At 51.3% G+C, this 20,821-nt stretch overlaps 1 protein-coding gene across 4 annotated transcripts in view; it reads left to right on the forward strand.

Moving 5' to 3' along the window:
* Nucleotides 1–20,821, forward strand: part of MX2 (MX dynamin like GTPase 2) — a 44,750-nt gene that overhangs the window by 3,573 nt on the left and 20,356 nt on the right. The window contains exons 1-6 of one of the 4 annotated variants that reach the window (XM_037984841.2): nucleotides 2,242–2,318; nucleotides 2,508–3,250; nucleotides 10,613–10,932; nucleotides 11,567–11,759; nucleotides 13,845–13,979; nucleotides 14,964–15,118. In XM_037984841.2, the coding sequence (XP_037840769.1) occupies nucleotides 10,684–10,932; nucleotides 11,567–11,759; nucleotides 13,845–13,979; nucleotides 14,964–15,118 (732 nt within the window). In that variant the 5' untranslated portion in view covers nucleotides 2,242–2,318; nucleotides 2,508–3,250; nucleotides 10,613–10,683. Of the gene's footprint in view, nucleotides 1–2,194; nucleotides 2,319–2,507; nucleotides 3,251–3,812; nucleotides 4,332–10,612; nucleotides 10,933–11,566; nucleotides 11,760–13,844; nucleotides 13,980–14,963; nucleotides 15,119–20,821 lie in introns of those variants that run through there. The other 3 variants (XM_007968659.3, XM_073010757.1, XM_007968650.3) reach the window with 3 other exon arrangements.

Genomic DNA, 20,821 nt, shown 5'->3' on the forward strand with positions numbered 1-20,821 from the left:
CAGGCTGGAGTGCAGTGGCCGGATCTCTGCTCACTGCAAGCTCCGCCTCCCGGGTTCACGCCATTCTCCTGCCTCAGCCTCCTGAGTAGCTGGGACTACAGGCGCCCGCCACCTCGCCCGGCTAGTTTTTTGTATTTTTTTAGTAGAGACGGGGTTTCACCGTGTTAGCCAGGATGGTCTCGATCTCCTGACCTCGTGATCCGCCCGTCTCGGCCTCCCAAAGTGCTGGGATTACAGGCTTGAGCCACCGCGCCCGGCCTAAAAGAGGGCAGTTCTAATTCACACAGAGATCTGAACCTCTAAGGGGTTAACTTAACTCTATAATCTCCTGCAAAACCTTTCTTAAGGTTCTGTAACATGCATTTTAATAGAGTAAGTTTTGATGATTTGATGACTTTCCTTTTTCCTTTTTGAAATTTTTCTTTTTGAAATGTTTTAACACAGTTCCTAGCGGAGTGGCCTTACTTTGTGTCTGACCTATTTTTCTCTTGAGACAAAACAACATTCACACTACAAGAAGGAAAGGGTAAAAGATCACTCACTCATCTAATTTACACTAAATCAGAATCAAAACTAAAACCAAAGTGTTGTTAGAGGCACACCTATTCGTCAAGCAATTTAAGCCAAGTCAAAAGCAGAACCAAAACCAAAGTGCCAATAAAGGCACGCCTGTTTATCAAGCAATTCAAGTCAAAAACAAAACTAAACCAAAATATCAAGCAATTAATTCAAGTCAAGTCAAAAAAAAAAAACCAAAATGCCAGTACAGGCACGCCGTGGGTGATCAGGCCACGCTTCCACTCAAATGGAGTGGGTGAGTTCCAAAGACCAGTCTTACCAAGTTTCAGATGTCCGGACTTAAAGCGCCAGCTCCTTCCCGGTGTTCAGCCACTGTGTGGATCCTCCACGGGGGCCTGCTGTGCACTGCTCTGATGAGGCGTTCCACCGGGGCAAATGCCTACCCGGGAGTGCTCTCAGGATCCGCATCACTCAAGCTGGCCAGAGTCTCAGCCTCCCAAGGCCAAGGCCAAGGCTAAGGGAGGACAGGACAATTGTCTCTCTCACTCTTGAACAAGAGAGAGCTCCTGGATTCACCAGGAGAGCAAATTTGACTAGCTTGGACTTCTGCAAGGTAATTTGTTGTGATTGCATATTCACGAGACTAATACAATCTTAACATAATTTATTTATATTAAGGAGATTAAATAAAACCATGGATATGTTCTTGAGTGAAATTTTATTTAAAAAAAAAAAACGGAGACCTTTTCCATGGGACCATATTTCTTTTGACACTCCTAGGAGGCAGGCAGGACCATGTTAAGTGGCTGTTTTGCAGTGAATGATTCTATGGGGAAACCCGAATAAGATGGTAATGTAGGAAAGTGTCTGATGCAGAACCTGTCAATGACTAAAACTGGAAGACGCAAAGCAGCCTGCTAGTGTGGGAGCTGCAACAAACCAAATCCCTTTTTTTATTCTCAATCAGAAGGAGGGACTTTCCAAGCTTGATCCTCTAAGAAAAACGGATCCCCTCCTATTTTCTTACCAATTTTCAATTTATCCAGAATGCATACTTCTCAGTCTTCAGACTCCTGGCCTGGTCACCCCTTGAAAATATTTGGCAGCTCCCTGGTTTAACAGTTGCCTCGAAGTTGACAGCAACTCCAAATCTTGCGGCTCAGCAGTACAGAGTCATTCGTTCCACGAAGAGCTGACCATTCCAGCTCACCTGACCTCGCCTCTCCTCTGGGTCCACTGCATGTTATCAAGGCCTTGCTCTCCTTCCTTGGATCCGTCACCCCCTACCTGGCCCTCGGTAGCTCCTTCCTGGATTCTGGCCTCACCTTGTTCCTATCTTTGTCTTAACTCTTAACCTGGGTGTCCCCTGCACCCTGACAGCCACGTCGTCTTCTCCCTTCTCTTCTCTCACCAGCTGTCTTCTTAGTTTTTCAGTTCCTCTCTCTCAAGACCTGCACTTTCTCTTCAAGTCAAGGTCCATGGCGCCCGTGGTCTGCATTTGTACCAGGCTCCGGAAGCTCCCACGTGGGGACCGAGCCCTGGAGAGGAAACCACAGTGCAGTGGCTGCTGAAAGCAGAGGCCTGCGTCCCCAAGCCGCCTAAGCCCCCCACTTCCATTCTCTCCTGCCTGTGTGCAGAGTCCGAGTCCCGCCTGTCCATGTGTCACCTGGTCTTCTGTGTCTTCTCCGTGAGCTTGCAGGGGCACCCAGCCAGCCCACGGGCTCCCGAGACAGTCCACTCGCGCAGACGCACTGTAGCCATCTCTGAAGATTGCGTAGGGGAGACAGATGGTTCACCAGGTACACACCACACAACCTGAAACCTACATTCCTTATTCTACAGGCCTATGTCAGAAAATCCTCCCTAAACTGCAATGGGGAGGGGGACTGAGGTACTTCTCATCCCCTACATGTCACCCCACTGCTCACTCCTGCCTCCGACCTTCACACATGGTCACTCCTGCAACTTTTCACCCCTTTATTTTGCAGAGCAATCTGTGTCCAGCTCCTGTCCTCTCAAACTTAATAATCAGCTCATGATATGCTTAGCAAGACCTGCCCTTCATGAAAATAAGGGTGAGGGTGGCGACAGTTTTAAACATGTTTTAAAAAGAACATGAGATGAAGAATATTGGACTTCAATATTGGACTTATTGAAGAATATTGGACTTCACAAAAGGACCCTCCTTTCCCTTGTTCTTTCTTCCCATGGAGAGGAAGAAGTCGAGGCTGAGTTACCACCTCCCATCAGTACTCACTTTTGTTCCTGACTTCGTCACCAAAGGCAGCTGGCTCCAGCTCTCAGCCTTTGAAGGATATTGTGACTGGGGTTTCAGAGTCCCAGGCTCCCTCCCACACAGACAGGTGGAGTGAGGCCACCTGAGATCTCAGCTGCTAGGGCGGGTGCCAGCAGGCACACTGAGCTGCTGGGTCCTGGCCAGGCCCTCCTGTACCCCCTGAGAAAGTCTCCACAGGGCTGGGAGCTGTTTGTGCCATCTCTCAGTGATCCCATAAAATTGCTGCCTAGCCCTTCTGGTTTCACAGATTTCACATCAGAAAACTTTTTATGAACCCAGGGCTAGTTCTGAAAACAGGAAGTGCTTTCAGCCCCCGTGGGAGGAGGGGGGTGCAGGAGGCCTGTGGAGCTGGACCTCTGGGAGCCAGGCTGGAGAACAGGGGCTGAAGGCTGAGTGGCCGCAGGGCCATTCACACAACCATGGTCTTTCCTGCGAGTGAGTGGGGCCCCGGGTGGGGCTGCTGAGCCCAGGAACAGCTGGTTCTGCTGGAAGATCCGCCCGTCTGAGGCTGCGGGGGGAGGGTGCAAGACAGGGCAGAAGCTCATTAGGAAAGGTTGAGACAGAGGGTCTGAGTGAAGATTCCGCTGCAGAGGGAGCAGTCCAGGTCAGCACAGGGTGACATGTGGGGATGAGGCTGGCGGGGGCATGGGGCAGCTTTTTGAGCCCAGCAGTGTAAGCAGTCTCTGTCCCAAGGGAGGAAAGCTGCTGAGAGCTGCTGGGCCAGCAGATGGGAGTGTGGGGCTGGCCTCAGGGCTTCTGGAAGGGGTATTCCGGAGAAGTGAGGTGCTGCTCTGGGACTGTGGTGCCCCAGGGGCCTTCCCTGCAGGGCACTCTCAGCAGCCACCTTTGGTAGAAGCCAGGATCACCCTGCATGGGGGATGATGCTGCACCCAGCACGGAGCCTTGTAGTCAGTCACTTTCCTCTCTCCACAACTGCAAGTACCTCCCTGCCCGCCACCCCCACCCCGCCCCCGCCCCTGCTGTGGCTGTGCATCTAGCAGGGGACAGTACCATCAGCAAAGTCTGGGAACTTCCAGGGAGCCCGCATCCCCCTCAGCCTGCCTTTAGCCAGAAAATATTCCAAGCTCTGCTCTCTAATTTGGAAAGCCAATGTTTGTATTTGGAGATTGTGTTGCTAGACTCGACAAGGGTAACAAAGCAACAGGAAGTGTTCCCCAGAGCTCAGGCGCCGACTTGCGTGGCTCAAAGCTGGGTGGTCGTCCATCCCACTGTGGCGGGTGGATAAAGGTTCTTTTCCTGGACTATATCATTCCAGCCAGAGCAAGGGATAAGCCTGTGATAGCCGTGAGTCAGGAACCACTACCAAGGTCAAAGACCCTGAAGTTAATTGTTGGAACCTGCAGCACTAACTCTTCCAGCAAAGCTACTTCTGTGAAAGCTGTGAAGAGCAGAGGAAATGGGACAGGAGAGGAGCTGAATCCTGCAATTGTATCACTAGGAGCCCCCAAAGTACGATGATGGTCCTCAGGCCAGCATGGGGGTGCATTGGCACCATGTAAGGAAAGGGGCCCTCACATGGCACAGTTGGGATGGGGCAGTGTGGGGATGTTCAGAGATAAAAGTTTCCCGTGAGCTCTGTTTCAGCAAACAGTGATGACCACTTTGGCAACTTCACAGTCTTGCTTTCCTGCACGTGGACATTTTTCTTCATGCATGTTCCTCTTGCAAATGGTTCCATTGTTTGTATAATTGTATTTCGTGAGTGGAGAAGAGTTGGAAGCAAAAATCATGACTGTTCATGAGAAATGTAAGTCTGTGGTAATACTGCCTTTAGTGAAATCAAGAGCAGATCTAAAGGGATGTGAAAAGCATCAGGATGGTCATATAGGAGGCAGGATCGTTCCCCCCAGACCCCGGCCATGCCGGTTGTGTTTTATGGTAGGAGTGATTATGGCAGCCTATGTGTGGGGGCATAAGAATACTTATTCTATGGATCTTAAGGTAGCTATGTGTTGGCATTATGTGTTAGAAAATGCATAGCATGGAATTCAGTAAGGGAATGCCCACGGTTTGTGTGGTTCCTGGAGTTAGAAATGGGTGGCAGATCCAGCAAGAGGCAAGATTTCCAAACAGACTGCTGAGTCATTCTTAGGGTGGGTTAGGAGAAAATGTGCTTTGGTCTAAAGGAGGGAGGAAGAAGTCAAGAACAAGTAAATTATAAAACGTGGTTGCAGGATTGAAATCTGATCCTGAAAAAGAGAGAACAGCCATGAGTATAATGTTTAAAAATGCACACAAAGAAAACCACTGTGGTGGAAGTCACAAGAAGTTCAATCATTATCTGGTCTCGTCATCGGGAGTGGAAGCTGCCCACTCCCGAAGCCGTCTGCTTGGTCCACAGCTCTTAGTTTTTGCATCTGGAGGTTTTGTGGTTAGTCCTGGTTTGAGGTCATTGGAGCCGTCCCATTGGTCTGGGTTTGTTGCCTGTTTCTACTGTCTCATGGGCACTTGGGTCCATACCTTGGATCTTGACCGCCCTGACATTTGTTCGGAGGACCTGAAATGGCTCCTTCCAAAGAGGTCTGAAGAGTTTTTGCCTCGAGGTCTCTTCCAGCGGACCCAGACCAAGCTGGAGGTCAGAAAAAGTTTGGCTGGCATTTCCTCTGACTGCCATTTCCTTTGGGCACAAGACTTCATGTGTGAGGCTAATCCTTGACAATGCTTTACTGTGTACATGAAATGGAGTGGAGCCAGGCCTTGCTGAAGTTACTCCTGGTCGTGTACAGCATCCCGTTATGATCTCATGGGGCGCCGGACTAAGTGAGCACTCAGAGACGGTCACGCCAATAGCCTATTATATCCTCGACTTAGGAGTTAAGGAGTAATCTTCTGCTTACAGATAGAGGCCAAGACTGCGTGGCCAACAAAGCTGGTGGCAAAACTCAAGGCCCAGAGAGATGGAGGGCTTTTTATAGTTAGGGAATTTCAGTTTCGCTTTGTGATTGATTTTGTATTTTGGGAACACCGAGGGCGATTCAGACACAGTGAAGTGTCTGTGTTGGAAGAAGGACCCTCCGGGACAGTAATTCCACAGTCTTTTGACAGGAAGATAGGTATTATCCATGCTGAGAACAGAAAGTCTAGCAAGAGGTAGACTTGCAATCATGAACCCATGGCTCTGAATCCTATCTCACCTTCACAGTCTTGCCTGGATTATATTGGTTGCAGATGAGATATGACTCTACCACTTCCTAGGCCAATTCCAGAAAATTTCCTGACCAATATGCATTGCATGTAACATTTAATTTACCTTTTCCATGATGCAAACAATTATGGAGTAATTTAGCTAGGAAGGCTCATGGCACTCAAAGGCAGGTGTCCTGAGATGACCAGATTCCACCTTTATTGAGAAAGCATTTTTGAGATTGCCAACATTACTTGCCAGAAGTTTGCATTGATTATTTTAAGTCAATTATAAATGGATCCAATTTTTTTTCTGAAAGTTTGATGGGTAGATATCAATTACTATTTTACAACTATAATATAGTATTTAAAGCTACTTTTTAACATGAAGTCAATAAGGACATTGCCCTTGACTTCTGCAATGGCTTCTCAACTAAAAGCTTCTACTTTAGTATCTGGTACCTCCTCTGGATACTGGGTAGCTTCTAAGTTACTGATCCCTTACTTTAATGTGGACAATCACATGCTTCCATAGCATCCCCAAATCATAAGCAGCTCCAAATGCCCATCTCATCTATTCTGGGTATAAATGTTTATTTTTTTATCTCTTAAAATAATGTGACTTGGAGTCAGGACTACAGCTTATCCACTGGGTTATATCTCACATTAGGAGATAGAACATTTTGATGGGTGAATGATAGTTTCCTATACAGGAAATGCTTTTGCCGTTTTTATTGTTTTTTCCTCCACAGCCTTTATTAAGCTCCTACTGTATGCCAGCTACTTTGAGCTGCAGGTACAGCTGTGAAAAAAACAGGTAAAAATCCCTGCCCCCCTGGGGGCCTTATTGCAGCTGGGGAGAGACGAAACAGGCAGAATCCATCAGGAAAGGTATCGTGCAGATGTTGGGAATGCAGCTTTTGACTGTTGCCTCCCCGATCAGATCCTCAGCTCTAAAAATGGTGGCAATGTCTCCCGGCTGGCTATCCAGAGCCCGGGACACAGTAGGCGCTCAGTGAATGTTTACAGAGTGGAGGAAGACTTACACTGACTCAGGAACTGTGGCTCAGAGAGGGCAAGGGACCCAACCAGAGGAGCCATGGAGCTTAGGCAGATAAATTGGGTGTGGCAAGAGGGGTGTCTGCCAGGCCCAGGAGCCCTGGCTGTCACCAATGCACGATGTGACTTTGGGTGAGCCACACCCTCTCTGTGCCTTGTTGGCAGTGGTGGGAGTGGTCATTAGGATGACGGTGTCCTGGAAGTTGAAGCCCATACGGGCCATAGTCTTCCAGGCTCCAGGCAGCCCAAGGCCCTTTGGAATTCTGCGGCTTCCCCTCTAGCTGCTCTGGCCACAGATCTTCCTGCTCTCCCCAGCTCCCCTCTGCCCCTCAACCCCACAGCCGGCCATTAGCTGACTTGTTGATCATGACTTCAAAGCATCCAGAATCCAGTCGGCTCTCACCTCCCCCACTGCCCACTGCCATTGTTTCCCAAAGGGTGTTATCCCTAGGCTTGTCTTTTAGCGCCCCCAGGAGAAAAGAGGACTTTAAACACAGAAAGAGAGCTAGGCACCAAACCTCAAGCAGGCCTTGCTTTCCCAGGCTCTCGAACTTAAAAAAAAAAAAAAAAAAAAAAAACAGACAGAGACAGGCAGGCATCCTCCCAGCCGGGCCTTGGTGGCTGTGCCGTAGCCCCTTCTCAACAGCAGGCAGGAGCCAGCCCTGGGACAGGCTCCACACACTCACTAAGCACCACCTCCTGCACAGCCCAGTCCCTGCTCTCAGCCTGACCAGGCCCAGCAGCCCTGCCCTCCCAAGAAAGGGGGTGGTGAGAAGCCTAGCGTCCCCTCCGCAGAGACCAGTGCCACACATGACCACCACACATGACAGTGTTGGTACCAGCACCCAGTCTTTGAGCCACAAGTGTCTGGCATGCTGCTGAGCCTTTATATAAGTAGTTGTATGGAACCCTCCCACATCCTCAGGAGGAATGGTCAGCCCCATTTTCTAGATGTGGAAACTGACACCCAGAGAGATTTCAGCACATGCTATGGGTCCCATTTACAGCCCTTGTGCTGGACGGCCCCAACCCTGCTTTCTAATTCTTTATCCCAAATCCAGGTTGCAGGCCTTGTCTTAGGGAGATGGTGCTGTACCCTGCCTGTGGAGGACAGTCTGCCTCCGTCTAGCCCCGCCCTGCCCCTCGCCGGGTGGAGCCTCCTTAGAGGCTCGTGCATGGCTTTGGGATTACGGGCAGCAGGAGTCAGGTCTGGGCTGCTGAGCAGAGACGGCAAAGGCCCCGACAGCAGACCCCACGAGGATGACTGGGCTCCATCCTACATGCACCTTGTAATGAGCCACATGGAAGCACGTCCATCTGAGAGGTGGGAGAAGGAGGGAGCTGTCTGCAGGTCCCTCCGGGTCGGGGGTTGCCCCGGGGCTAGCTTCCCACTCCTCCAGGCTGCCATGCTGAAAGCCAGCAGGTGTCTCAGGTAGCAGATGTGGCAGGTTGCTCGAGGGAGAAACTCTGGACGCATGAGATCCAGTAGTACACAGCCTGAGTCCTGTGGCCTGGCCCAACTGTCCCAAAGCCCCAGGACTCTGACCATGTGTAAACCTTATCTCTTCTTCATGCCCTCCCTGGTCCAGGGTTGTGTCCTTTATTGTACTTGGTCTCCTTATCCTCAAGGATGCCCGTCACGCCACTCTCCAGCTCAGAACCCTCCAAAGGCCTCCCTCACACCCACGTGCAATGCAAGGCCTCTGCCCACATCTTGCAAGCCTTGGTCCTCCCTCTTTTTCCCCAGTCACACTGACGATCTTCCTATTCACTGAGTTCATTCCAACCTCAGGACCTTTGCACGTGCATTTCCTCTGTTGGGGAGACTGGTCCCCAGTTCCTCCAAGCCTTGCTCCTCTGCCCATTCCGGGGCACACCCTCCAGTGGGCACCCAAGTTACCCTCACCCCAGAATCTCAAACCTACCACCGGTCTTTCTCCAGACACTCCATCATCAGCTGGAGTCCCTTGTTGGTTGGCGTATTTGTTTTGGCATTTCCCTGCTAGGATGGTGTGCCTGGAGTGAGGGCTTGGTCTGACTTGGTCACCATGATATCCACGTGGTGGAAAGTGCCTGGCACATTTAGACTCGTACCCTTGTATGAGTCTGCTCAGGCTGCCATGGCAAAAGACCACAGATGCAGTGGCTTAGACAACACGCATTGGTTCTCTCACAGCCCTGGAGGCTGGAAGTGCCAGATCAGGTGTCGTGTCGGCAGAGCTGGTTCCTTCTAGAGGCCCCGGGGGTATCTGTGCTCTCCTTCTAGCTCCTGGTGGCTATGGCAGAGGCCTTGGCATTCCCTGGCCTGGGCTGCAGCCCTGCAATCTCTGCCTCTGTCTTCACAGGTTCTTCTCCCTGTGTGTCTCTGTGTCCCAAATCTCCCTCTGCCTGTCTCTGATAAGGACACCTGCAATGAGATTTAGGGCCTATTCTAAATCCAGGATGATCTCATCTCAAAATCTTCACCTTAATTATATCTGCAAAGAGTCTTTTTCCAAAAAAAGTCATATTCCCAGGTTCCAGGTGAACATAAATTTTGGGGGGACTGTGGGGACACCATTCAGCCTCCTGGATCCACCTTACTGCTAGAGGAAAGGGGGATACAGTGCGAGCCAGAGTGTGGGGGGCTCCTCCCTGGAGCACAGGCCCAGCTCTGAGTCCTGGCTTAGGCATCACTGGCCCTCCCAGATGTCAGTTTCTTGACCCTGAAAAACCAGATAAGGGCCAAATGCATAGACTTGTTGTGAAACTTAAATGCATGTCTCAGCACGGTGCTGCCCTCATCTGAGTGCAGGCCACAGCCTGAGAACTGGGGCTGAACACCTGCTTCTCCCACACTCCCCCAGTGCCTGGCCAAGCCTGGGTGTGAGGCCAGGTCTGGCTTCCAGCAGGCCCAGGAGGTGTTGCCTGTCATCTCTGCACACCTCATGGTTCTCCTGCCTGGTCCTGACCACAGGGACCTGATGCCATAGATGACACAGACCATCAGAGGTGACAAAGGAGACTGGGTGTGGTGGCTCACGGCTGTATTTCTAGCACTTTGGGATGCTGAGGCAGACAGATTGCTTGAACTCAGGAGTTTGAGACCAGCCTGAGTAACATGGCAAAAACCCATCTCTATAAAAAACACAAAAATAAATAAATAAAACTTGTTGGGCATGGTGGTGCATGCCTCTAGTCCCAACTACTTGGTAAGCTGAGGCAGGGGGATTGCTTGAGTCCAGGGAGGTTGAGGCTGCAGTGAGCCCTGATTGCACCACTATAGTCCCCACTGGGTGACAGAGTGAGACCCTGTCTCAAAAACAACAACGACAATGACAACAACAAGTAACAAAGGAACATTGAGACTCTCTACCGGGCATGTGGAGTCCACTGCCCCCTGTTCCCCAAGCCCGGGCCGGTAGAAATCCACTTGTGCTCTCTGGTTGCCAAGAGCCCCTTCGGCAGACAGGGGACCTGCACCGGACCCCTGGTCTCTGCATCTGTGTGTAGAGGGTAGGTTGTAGGGTGGGGTGAGGAGGGGTTGGCAAAAGTGCCACCTTGGGGAGGACTTCTGGTGACCTGTGGGCCGCTTTCCCTCTTGTGTCTTTGCAGAGCTTGTCAGGAAGATTGGAGGTGCCAAGTAGCAGAGAAAGCATCCCCCAGCTCTGACGGGGAGACAGCACATGTCTAAGGCCCACAAGTCTTGGCCCCACCGGAGAAGAAATCAATTTTCTTCCCAACGCTCCCTGAAAAAAGAAATGAATTTCTTCCAGCAACAGCCACCGCCATTCCGCACAGCGCCACCACAAATGATGTTTCCCCCAAACTGGCAGGGGGTAGAGAAGGACCCTGCTTTCCTCACCAAGGACTTCAACTTGCTCACTTTGAACAATCAGCCACTACCAGGAAACACGAGCCAACCAAGGGCAAAGGTAAGCCCGGTGGAGGGACGTTTGGAAAGGGTGCATTCTGGCTGCTGGTGCAGAGGGCTGTCGTGTAAGCCCACCACGATAATAGAACCAGCCAGTCTGCTCCTCCAGCACAGCTGGTGTCTCCAGCTCTCCTGGTCATGTCCATCAAGTACCAGGAACGTACGCAGACTCTCCTGCAGCAATGGGCTGCTGTGACGTGGGTCTGGGGGCTTCTGTGTGGGGGGGACCCCTTCCTGGAGCTTTTCTTCCAGCTTCCCCTGCAGCCATCCCATTGCCACCCTACCCACTTGCCACCCTTCCCAGCTCCACAGTGCCCTGGCCCACAACCTCTTCTCCCTCTGACTGGAGCCTCTGCCTCTTGGAACGTCTTCCTGGCTCAGGGTTCCCAGCCCTTTCCTGGCAGGCACACCCTGCACACCTGCAGCCAAATCCTCCCAGCATCTGCCCCAGTGAGGCCTCAATAGGAACAGAACAGAAGGGCCCCTGCATGCAGCAGCACCCCTCCATCCACCTTCTCACCTCCTGTCTGCAACCCCAACTAACATCATAGCTGCACAAACTCTGCCACACATCCCCATGACACCAGGGACCCTACCAGGGATCAAGGCAGTGGCATCTGTTCTGCCTTCTCCAGGGGCCCGAGAACAACCTGCACAGCCAGTACGAGCAGAAGGTGCGCCCCTACATTGACCTCATTGACTCCCTGCGGGCTCTGGGTGTGGAGCAGGACCTGGCCCTGCCAGCCATCGCCGTCATTGGGGACCAGAGCTCAGGCAAGAGCTCTGTGCTGGAGGCATTGTCAGGAGTTGCCCTTCCCAGAGGCAGCGGTAAGTTCCAATGGACCACCTTCCCTCCGCAGCAAGCAGCGCCGCCTGTAAGCCACAAAACTTCCCCAGGCACCAAGAGGTTTCAGAGACAGGCTGCTGGGAGACACAGCCTCTGGAAGAGACATGCCTCTGGGAGAGACAGATCGCTAGGAGAGACAGGCCGCTGGGAGACAGGCCACTGGGAGAGACGGGCCACTGGGAGAGACAGGCTGCTGGGGGAGACAAGTCACTGGGAGAGATGGGAAACTGGAAGAGATAGGCCACCAGGAGAGACAGGCCCCTGAGAGAGACACACCTCTGGGAGAGACAGGCCACTGGGAGAGACAGGCCAATGGGAGAGACACACCTCTGGGAGAGACAGGCCACTGGGAGAGACACACCTCTGGGAGAGACAGGCCACTGGGAGGGCCCTAGGAGGGCAGCTTCTCAGGCTTGGTGGCAGAGGGCCGGATTCCCCATACATGTTTAAATAGCTCTCACTGCCTGTGTGTCAGTCAGGTCCAGGGACCTTGCCACTTCTTCCTAGTGGTCTTTGTAAGAATGTAGAAACATTTCTTTGATAGGGTTAAATTGATGCTTTGGGTGACAGGTGAAGTCTTCTTAAAGAATTTTCTCAATGTTTTGAAAATCCCTTATTTAGGATCGTGATATAAGACACCTTTTCCTTGGACAAAAATTTTTAAATCTGTGTACAGTGAAGAAGCTGTTGTACATTTATAATTTAATAAAATAATTATAAAGGATAATTATAAAGGCACTACCCTCAGAGTGGGTACTGGAGAGTGTTTAGAAAGGAGTTTTTACAATGGGGTAAGCAGGGCGTGGGGAAGCCAGCAAGAAGCGTGTGGGACAGGAAGGGGAGCAGCTTCCAGAACCCGAGAAGGAGCAGTGTGCAGGGGCCCTGGCAGGTGCGGCGGCAGCAGAGAGCACCCAGCTCCTTCTCCTCCCTGGCTCCGCTCTCCTGCCGCTGCTGCTTACTTCTCAACCCAACCAGAACCCTGGGGCAGGCGGGAGGCATCTGATGGTTTCTCCAGGGCTGCCCAGAGCAAGGTGGGGCTGCTGGAGGGCTGCCTGGATCCTCCAAACCCCCCTGCAGCAACCGCAAAGCCTCAGTGAGCCTGGGAGAGTGCCCTTCCCCTGGCCTCCCTGCTGCCACCTGCAGCCTGGTCCTTTACGCAGCGTGTCCTGTAAGATGCCCATCAGCCTGGGCACAAGGCAGGAGAGAGTAAGGGTGTGGGGAGGCCAGCCCTCCTCCGTGCTCTTGGTTCAGCATTTTGGGCAGCGAGACTCCAGAGTGGAGGTCTGAATGCCAGAGGGCAAGCATAGGACCCTGGGCGAGTCCCCTAGTTGGAAGATGGGACAATACCTCCCTATAGGCACGGGACAAAGGACACGGGTTCTCAGGGCTTCACGGCAGGAGCATGAGGGCCCCCACCCCAAGGAACTCAGCACCGCTCCCACGTTTCCTGGGTTCAGCAGCATCGGAGGATCCTGCCTCAAAGGGCGCTGTCAGGATTCCCCTTGCCCCTCCTTCGGGATGTCCGGCTTCTCCTCCAGGCTCTCGCCACCTTTTTCCGACTCCTTGAGAGGGGTTCCATGGCCCCTGGATGGGTCTCACTGCTCCACATTCCTGCTGTCCCCCACCCCCCATCCTAACCAGGGCTGCCCACCAGGACAGTTACAGAGCCTGGGGCAGACACCCGACATGCTGACTCCAGTTGCAGGAAGACGGAGAGCCTGGACATGTGCCAGAGCCCCAGCGTCCGCCTCCATCACTTCCAGGGCAGTGTGGTGGGGGCTGCAGCTGTGGTGGGGACTGTGGCTACAGCCGTTTGCTCATGTCCATCAGAGCTCAGGGTGCTTAGTCTGGTAGCGAACACTTCCCAAGGACAGTAGCACCTCCCAAGGACCTGTGCCCCTTTGCACCTGCTCAATCCGGAACCCCTCACCTACTACCAGGCCCCAGAGAGAGTCAGAAAGCTCAGACAAGGACTTTGAGGACAGCAGGGCAGGTCCTGGGAGCAAAGGGCCCAGCGCCTCTTCTTTTAAAGGAAACTGAGAATGTTTGGGGAACCTCTCGCTCAGGAATCGTAACCAGGTGTCCGCTGGTGCTAAAACTGAAAAAGCAGCCCTACAAGGCGTGGGCCGGAAGGATCAGCTACCAGAACACCGAGATAGAGCTGCAGGACCCTGGCCAGGTGGAGAAGGAGATACACAAAGGTGGGCCCACGTCATTCCAAGGTTCAGATCTGACAGCTGCTCCTCTCACTTCCTCGATTCCTTCTCTTCCTCAAATCACCCTCACAGTGACTGCTTACCTCCTAGCTCCATGTGCTCCCACATGGGGCTACCCCCATTGCTGTCGCCTCCACCATCCCTCCAGGTCCTTGTCCAGGTCCCCGCTCATCGAGTCATCCCACGCGGAGGACCCTCTGGTGGCTTCCCTTAGCAGCCTGCAGCCCACGTGGCTGACCTTGCCCGTCCTCTCCTCCCCCAGCCCAGGCTTTCTCCACTCCACAGGGTACTCACCCTCTCTTCCTTCCAGGCTTCTCCTCTTCACCTGCCCAATCCCTACTCGATCTTTGGCTCTCAGGTCACCTGTGCCCCCTTTGGAAGTGCCACTGCAGGACCCCTGGTCCCACCCCAGCTGTCACAACCATGGCTTGTCTTCCTGAAGCTCAGCTCTAACCCTGGCCAGCCACCTTGTGGCCACCTTTCCTCCCAGCACCCCCTCCAAACGCAGACCCCGCTCACCCAGCTGTGGGACAAGTTTCCCAATGCTTGTTCTTGGCCATGGCTGATCAAAAAAATGCTCAGTTGCTCCTGCAGTCCACAGCCTTGTACCCCGACAGGCCCTGGTGGTTATGTCCCTTGGAGCGCACAGCCCTGCCTGCCCCAGGCACTGGAGCCTCTCACTCTCCCTAAAGGCTTCTCCCCTATCCTACTTGCACGCCCATCCTGGACTCAGCCAGGATAGATGGAAAAACAACCCTGAATGTACTAAGACTCCCTGCAGTGAGGAATTAAGTCCAAGGAAGGCCTTTTGCACTACTGGATAGCAAACTCAGTGCCTGAGCGGGAGCCCTTTAGATGACCCCACGGGCTCAGCCCTTTCCCAGAGAACCCCTGTCTGCCCGGATCAAATGACTTTCTGGAGGGCTCCCTTCCCAAATAGAGAAGTCTTCACCCCAATTTCACCCATAGCCCAGAACGTCATGGCCGGGAATGGCCTGGGCATCAGCCATGAGCTCATCAGCCTGGAGATCACCTCCCCTGAGGTTCCAGACCTGACCATCATTGACCTTCCCGGCATCGCCAGGGTGGCTGTGGGCAACCAGCCCCGGGACATCGGACTGCAGGTGAGCCCTTCTGGAATTTGGGATTGAGCTCAGCTGAAGTGGGGGAGGGGTCAGAGGTCCCCAGGGTCCTAGTGCACCTCCTGGAGCCTTTACACTGAGGGATGAGGATGGAGTCTCAGGTAAGACCCGCCCAGGTGGGGGCCTCATGCCCAGGTTCTGACTCGGGCTTGACAAGTCACAGAAAAAAGAGAGGTGGACTCTGGGGGACTGGCAGGCATATGGGACAGTGCACGCCCTGCCCAGTCATTCAGGACTGTGAGCCCAGTGTGACCAGCTGTGCTGATAGTCAAAAGAGGGCAGAAATTTGGATTTTTACATGAAACCTGTCCATTTTGCCAATATTTTAAAAAATGAATGTTACATAAGTCAGAACGTGGACTGTGGTCCCGGTCAGGGCAGGAGAGGCACAGGGGAGAGGGAGGGCGGCCAGGAAACAAGGACACACGTCAGCCAACAGCAGGGCTGTGGCTTCTCTGCCAACAACCTACCCATCTAAACATAAGGCCAGGCACGGTGGCACACACCTGTAATCCCAACACTTTGGGAGGCCAAGGCAGGAGGATCACTTCAGGCCAGAAGTTCTAGACCAGCCTGGGCAACATAGTAAGACCCTGTCTCTGCAAAATATAAACACAATTACCCGGGTGTGGTGGTGCATGCCTGGGGTTCCAGCTACTTGGGAGGCTGAGGTGCTAGGATCACCCAAGCCCAGGAAGTCAAGGCTGCAGTGAGCCATGGTTGTGCCACTGTACTCCAGCCTCAGTGACAGAGAGAGACTCTGTCTCAAAAATAAATAAATAAACAAATAAACCTGAGGTTGCCTGAAAACATAGTCCTGGCTCGGGTACCTGAACCAAATGTGGTCCAGGAAGACTTGTGCACACCCTGTTTGGGTTAGGCCGGTCCCTAGACCAGCCCTGTCATGCTTTGGCAAGCCAGCTCATGTGAAAATGAAGGAGACAGAGTGGACGCCCGGGCAGGAGAAGGCTGGGGAGATGAGGCCCTCCTCTACTAGAACTGAGGCCACTTTCCTGGCTTCTTCCATTTTGTGGGAGACACCGGCAGTGTTGAGAACCCAACCACAACCAAATTAAGGGGTGGCAGCCCCAAGAGCCTCCTGGGTGGAGTCTTTACTAGCTCTGCTGTTTGGGGCAAAATCTTGGTTAATGATCTTCCTCAACGTCCAAATTACCATTCTCTGTCTCTCTAAGAGCAGGGAAATTAGCTCATATCCCTTGCTGAGTTAAGTGATGAGTTCCCTATTTCTTAACCCTCCTAGGAGGGTGGCTGATTCATCCATCAAGTTATGGGATTTCCTAGAAACTGCAAAAGATCCTTGGGTGGTGATATGGTTTGCCTCTGTGTCCCCACCCAAATCTCATCTCAAATTGTAATCCCCACGAGTCAAGGGAGGGACCAGGTGGGAGGTGATAGGATCATGGGGGCATTTTCCCCCATGCCGTTCTTGTGACTGAGGGAGTTCTCATAAAGCTGATGGCTTTAAAGTGTGGCATTTCCTTGTTCTCGCACACATTCCCTCCTGCTGCCTTGTGAAGAAGGTGCCTGCTCCCCTTTTGCCCTCCCCCATGATTGTAAGTTTCCTGAGGCCTCCTAGCCATGCTTCCTGTTAAGCCTGTGGAACTGCGAGTCAGTTAAACCTCCTTCCTTTATAATTACTTAGTCTCAGGTATTGTTCTTTATAGCAGTGTGAGAATGGACTAATACAGGTGGGGTCAGAACACACAGCTTCTTCCTGCCACTCCGTCCTCTCCTCTCCTCTATGGAGGATACACGTGATTTGGTCTGAGACAGTATGATCTCAAACAATTTCATCAAAAGCAAGTTGGTTGAGATGGCAAAATTTTTCCATTTTTCTAAACATTGGGGGAAAAATGTGTGCAGTGTCTCTAAGCTTTTCATTTATGTTTCAGATTTCTAAAAGGCTTTGTTTCTCTACCTTCTTTTACTTCTAATTATCAGCTCATAATTACAGCCATGTGCCCTATGGGACTGGTTAGTCCCTAACAGTAAGTTATGATGCACGTCGTATCAGTTACCAAGCCTTGACCTGGTGACCAAAAATAATTCTATCTGAAAAGGTGGCAGTATATGAAAACACTGCCAAGTGAACAAGAGAAGTGTTTTATAAAAATTAATTAGGTCCTAGCTACTTGGGAGGCTGAGGCTTGAACCTGGGAGGCAGAGGTTGCAGTAAGCCGAGATCATGCCACTGGACTCTAGCCTGGGCCAGAGAGTGAGACTCTCTGTCTCCAAAAAAAAAAAAAAAAAAAAAAGAATTTAACAAACTAATTAGGAATAAAATGTCCTACCTTAAGTTTGTTTCTTTAATTCTTGCTTAAATCATTACAAAGGGAAGGGATTTTGTTACTGAAACTGTCCAGATAGAACAGGAGGAATAAATGTTATTTTATACCCCATCCCTGTTAACATGGAGTATATAAACCTGCAAGTGGCATTCTGTGAGTGTGAGTGTGAGTGTGAGTGTGTGTGTGTGTGTCTCCTTCCCTGTCTCACTGTGTTATCATCCATGTGTTTACTGGAATAGCACTTCTAATTTCTTTTAAGAATTTTTCCTTTGTACTCAACACTTAGCCAATGGGTTGGCACAAGAGGCTTAGCTTTTCGCCTTAACCTGCCTTCCTCACTAAACTTCATCATTTCTAGCTTTTGATTTAAAGTAAGAGTCATGCAACTTTTCCTTTTAGTTGAAGGAAAGCCACTGATGGTTTCGCTGTATCCCCACCCAAATCTCATCTTGAATTGTAGCTCCCATAACACCATGTGTCGTGGGAGGGACCTGGTGGGAAGTAATTGAATCATGGGGGCAGGTCTTTCCCATACTGTTCTCATACTAATGAATACGTCTCATGACATCTAATGGTTTTATGAAGGGCAGTTTCCCTGCACACGCTCTCTTGCCTGCTGCTATGTAAGATGTGCCTTTGCTCCTCCCTTCCATCATGCTTCTGAGGCCTCCCCAGTCATGTGGAACCATGAGTTCATTCGACCTCTTTTTCTGTATAAATTTCACTATCTCTGATATGTCTTTATGAGCAGTGTGAGAACAGACTAATGCAGCCACTCTACTTAGAGGCCACTATAGAGCTATTAATTGGCCTAATTTCAATATTGTGGTGCCTCAGGGAATAGAGAGAGGGAGAGAGATTGGGGAGCCGTCATAACACAGGCAACATTTATTAAGTTCTCTATCTTATATGGTCTGGTCCATAGCACCCCAAAACAATTACAATAAAAACACCCAAAATCGATGATCACACATCACCATAACAGATAGAATAATAATGAAAAAGCTGGAAATAGCACAAAAATTACCAGACACAGAGGCAGAAAGTGAATATATGCTATTGAGAAAAGTGGCACCAATAGGCTTGGTCAACTCCCACAAACCTTTGATTTGTTAAAAAAAAAAAAAACTGGTCACAGTGGCTCACTGTGCCTGTAATCCCAGCACTTTGAGAGGCCGAGGCATGTAGATCACCTGAGGTCGGGAGTTTGTGCCTGTAATCTCAGGAGGCTGAGGCAGGAGAATCACTCGAACCCGGGAGGCAGAGCTTGCAGTGAGCTGAGATCACGCCACTGCAATACATACAGCCTGGGCGACAGAGTGAGACTCCGTCTCAAAAATAAATAAATAAATAAATAAATAAATAAATAAATAAATAAATAAAATCAGCAAAGCATAAGAAAAGAAGGTTTGCCCGTGCACAGTCCCTATACATCTGAGCCTTCTCAGGTATAAGTGCTGCCTTCAAGAGAGAAAAAAAATTGATTTCTTAGAGCAAATTGCATGAGAGAACAGGGTCACAGATGTTTAGAGGGAGTAATGAAAATTGTCATTGTGGCTGTGAGAGGCTGGGAGTGTGAAGGAGTAGGGGGTAGGAACTGTTAATGGCAGAGGGAGAATTTGGATGAAGACCAGCCTGGAAATCCATCCCCAAACATCTCCTTCTCCACCACCTTCCCACCCTCCTTGGCCACCTCTAGTCTGTCTTAGACCTCTCTCCTGCAGATCGGGGCCTCCAGGTCCCACAAACTCCATGGAGCCCCAGGGCCCTGCCCTACCCAACCTGGCTGAGGCCTCCAGGTGGCCTGTCTGAGCACCAGGAAGTTGGGAATTCCTCGATTCTTTGACATCGTCCTCCACGTTCCTGGGCTTGTGAAGGAACACCCTCCTCCACGTTCCTGGAACTTCAGCCCTTACTTGGCTCAGGAGTCTTAACTCCTCAGGATGTCCAGGGGTGTCAGAAGGAGAGAATACAGTCACGGGTTCTTAGTTTCTGTTTCTGGTTGGGCCAGTAAAGCCCCTTCCTCATCCCTCTTTGCCACGTATTACTAAAGACAGAAACCAAAAACTGGCTTCAGGCTGCTAAAAACCTAAAACAAAACAGAACAACAACAACAACAACAAAATAAGGCAGGTTGGACAAGCTTAGTCATATAGTCAAAGCTTCCTGCACACAATCATGGGCCTTTCTGGAGTCCTACCACCCTTTCCCATCGTATTGTTGTGTCTCTTCTCAGATTCTTCATCATCTTTGATTTCCAGAGGCACTGCCAAGGTCAGACCGCTGGTCATGCGTGCCCTGTCTTCCTCCCCTCCCTGTCTTCCTGAGAACTCATGGAAATCTTAGCTCCTCCAGCAAGAACACATGTGTCTTTCATTTGAAAGATTCATGCCTCTCTTCTATGTGAAAGCTGATTAATGCTCATAAGGAAGGGGGCGGGTTCTATTCTTGGCCTGATTTGTCTCCCTAGACTGTCCCTGTGAAAGGTCTTTCTGTATTCATGGCCTTATTGTACAGCTCCACTTTCCCGGCAACAAGCGCTTGGCAGTGTTCACCCACCAAATGTGTTAGTTTTCAAACTCAATTGATCACTCCCTCCTTCTTGAAAGTCTTCTTCGCTGGCATCTGGGCACATTGACCCTGGTTCTTTCCCTCCCTCCTGTTGGTCTCTCCTTAAGTGAATTCTTCCTCACTTCCCAGACCTCTAAATGGTGCAATGCCCTAGAGATCCCTTCTTCCCATTGAAAACTCTCCCTGCTATGTTCCTGGGCTACAGTCCAGTCTCATGACTGTAAATACCACTTCAGCGATTCCTAAATCATTATTTCAAGCCCAGCTCTCTCCCCTGAAATCCAGGCTCCTATCTCCAGCTGCTCATTCACCATCACCCTTTGAACATCTAATCGGTACACAAACTCAGTGGGTCCAAGCAACACCCAATCTTCCCCCCGACATCGGCCTGCCCCATAGACATCCCCATCTCTGACAGTGGCACCTCCGCCCTCACAGTGGCTCAGGCCACGACCACTGGGGTCAGCCTCCCTTCTCTCCTCCTCTCATGCGACACATCCAGTCCAAAGCCTGCTGGCTCTGCTTCAAATAAAACGCCCAGGCCCACGTCTCCTCCCACTTCCACCAGCACCCTCACCCAAGCTGCTGCCATCTCAGACCTGGGTTACTGCCTCTGCTGGCCTCCTGCTGGGTTTCTCTGCCTCTGCCCTTCTGGGCAGCACCCTTCCCAAGAGTGTTCCCCACATAGCTCTTGTGTTTTAAGGCTCAAGTCCGATGCTGTCACTTCTTAAAGTTCCCCAGCGGCTCCCATGTCAATCAGTGTAAAAGTTCCAAGGTCCCATGGGATCCAACCCCCCTACTTCAT

Source organism: Chlorocebus sabaeus, chromosome 2 (genome assembly GCF_047675955.1).
Source record: "Chlorocebus sabaeus isolate Y175 chromosome 2, mChlSab1.0.hap1, whole genome shotgun sequence".
NCBI classification, from domain to species: domain Eukaryota; kingdom Metazoa; phylum Chordata; class Mammalia; order Primates; family Cercopithecidae; genus Chlorocebus; species Chlorocebus sabaeus.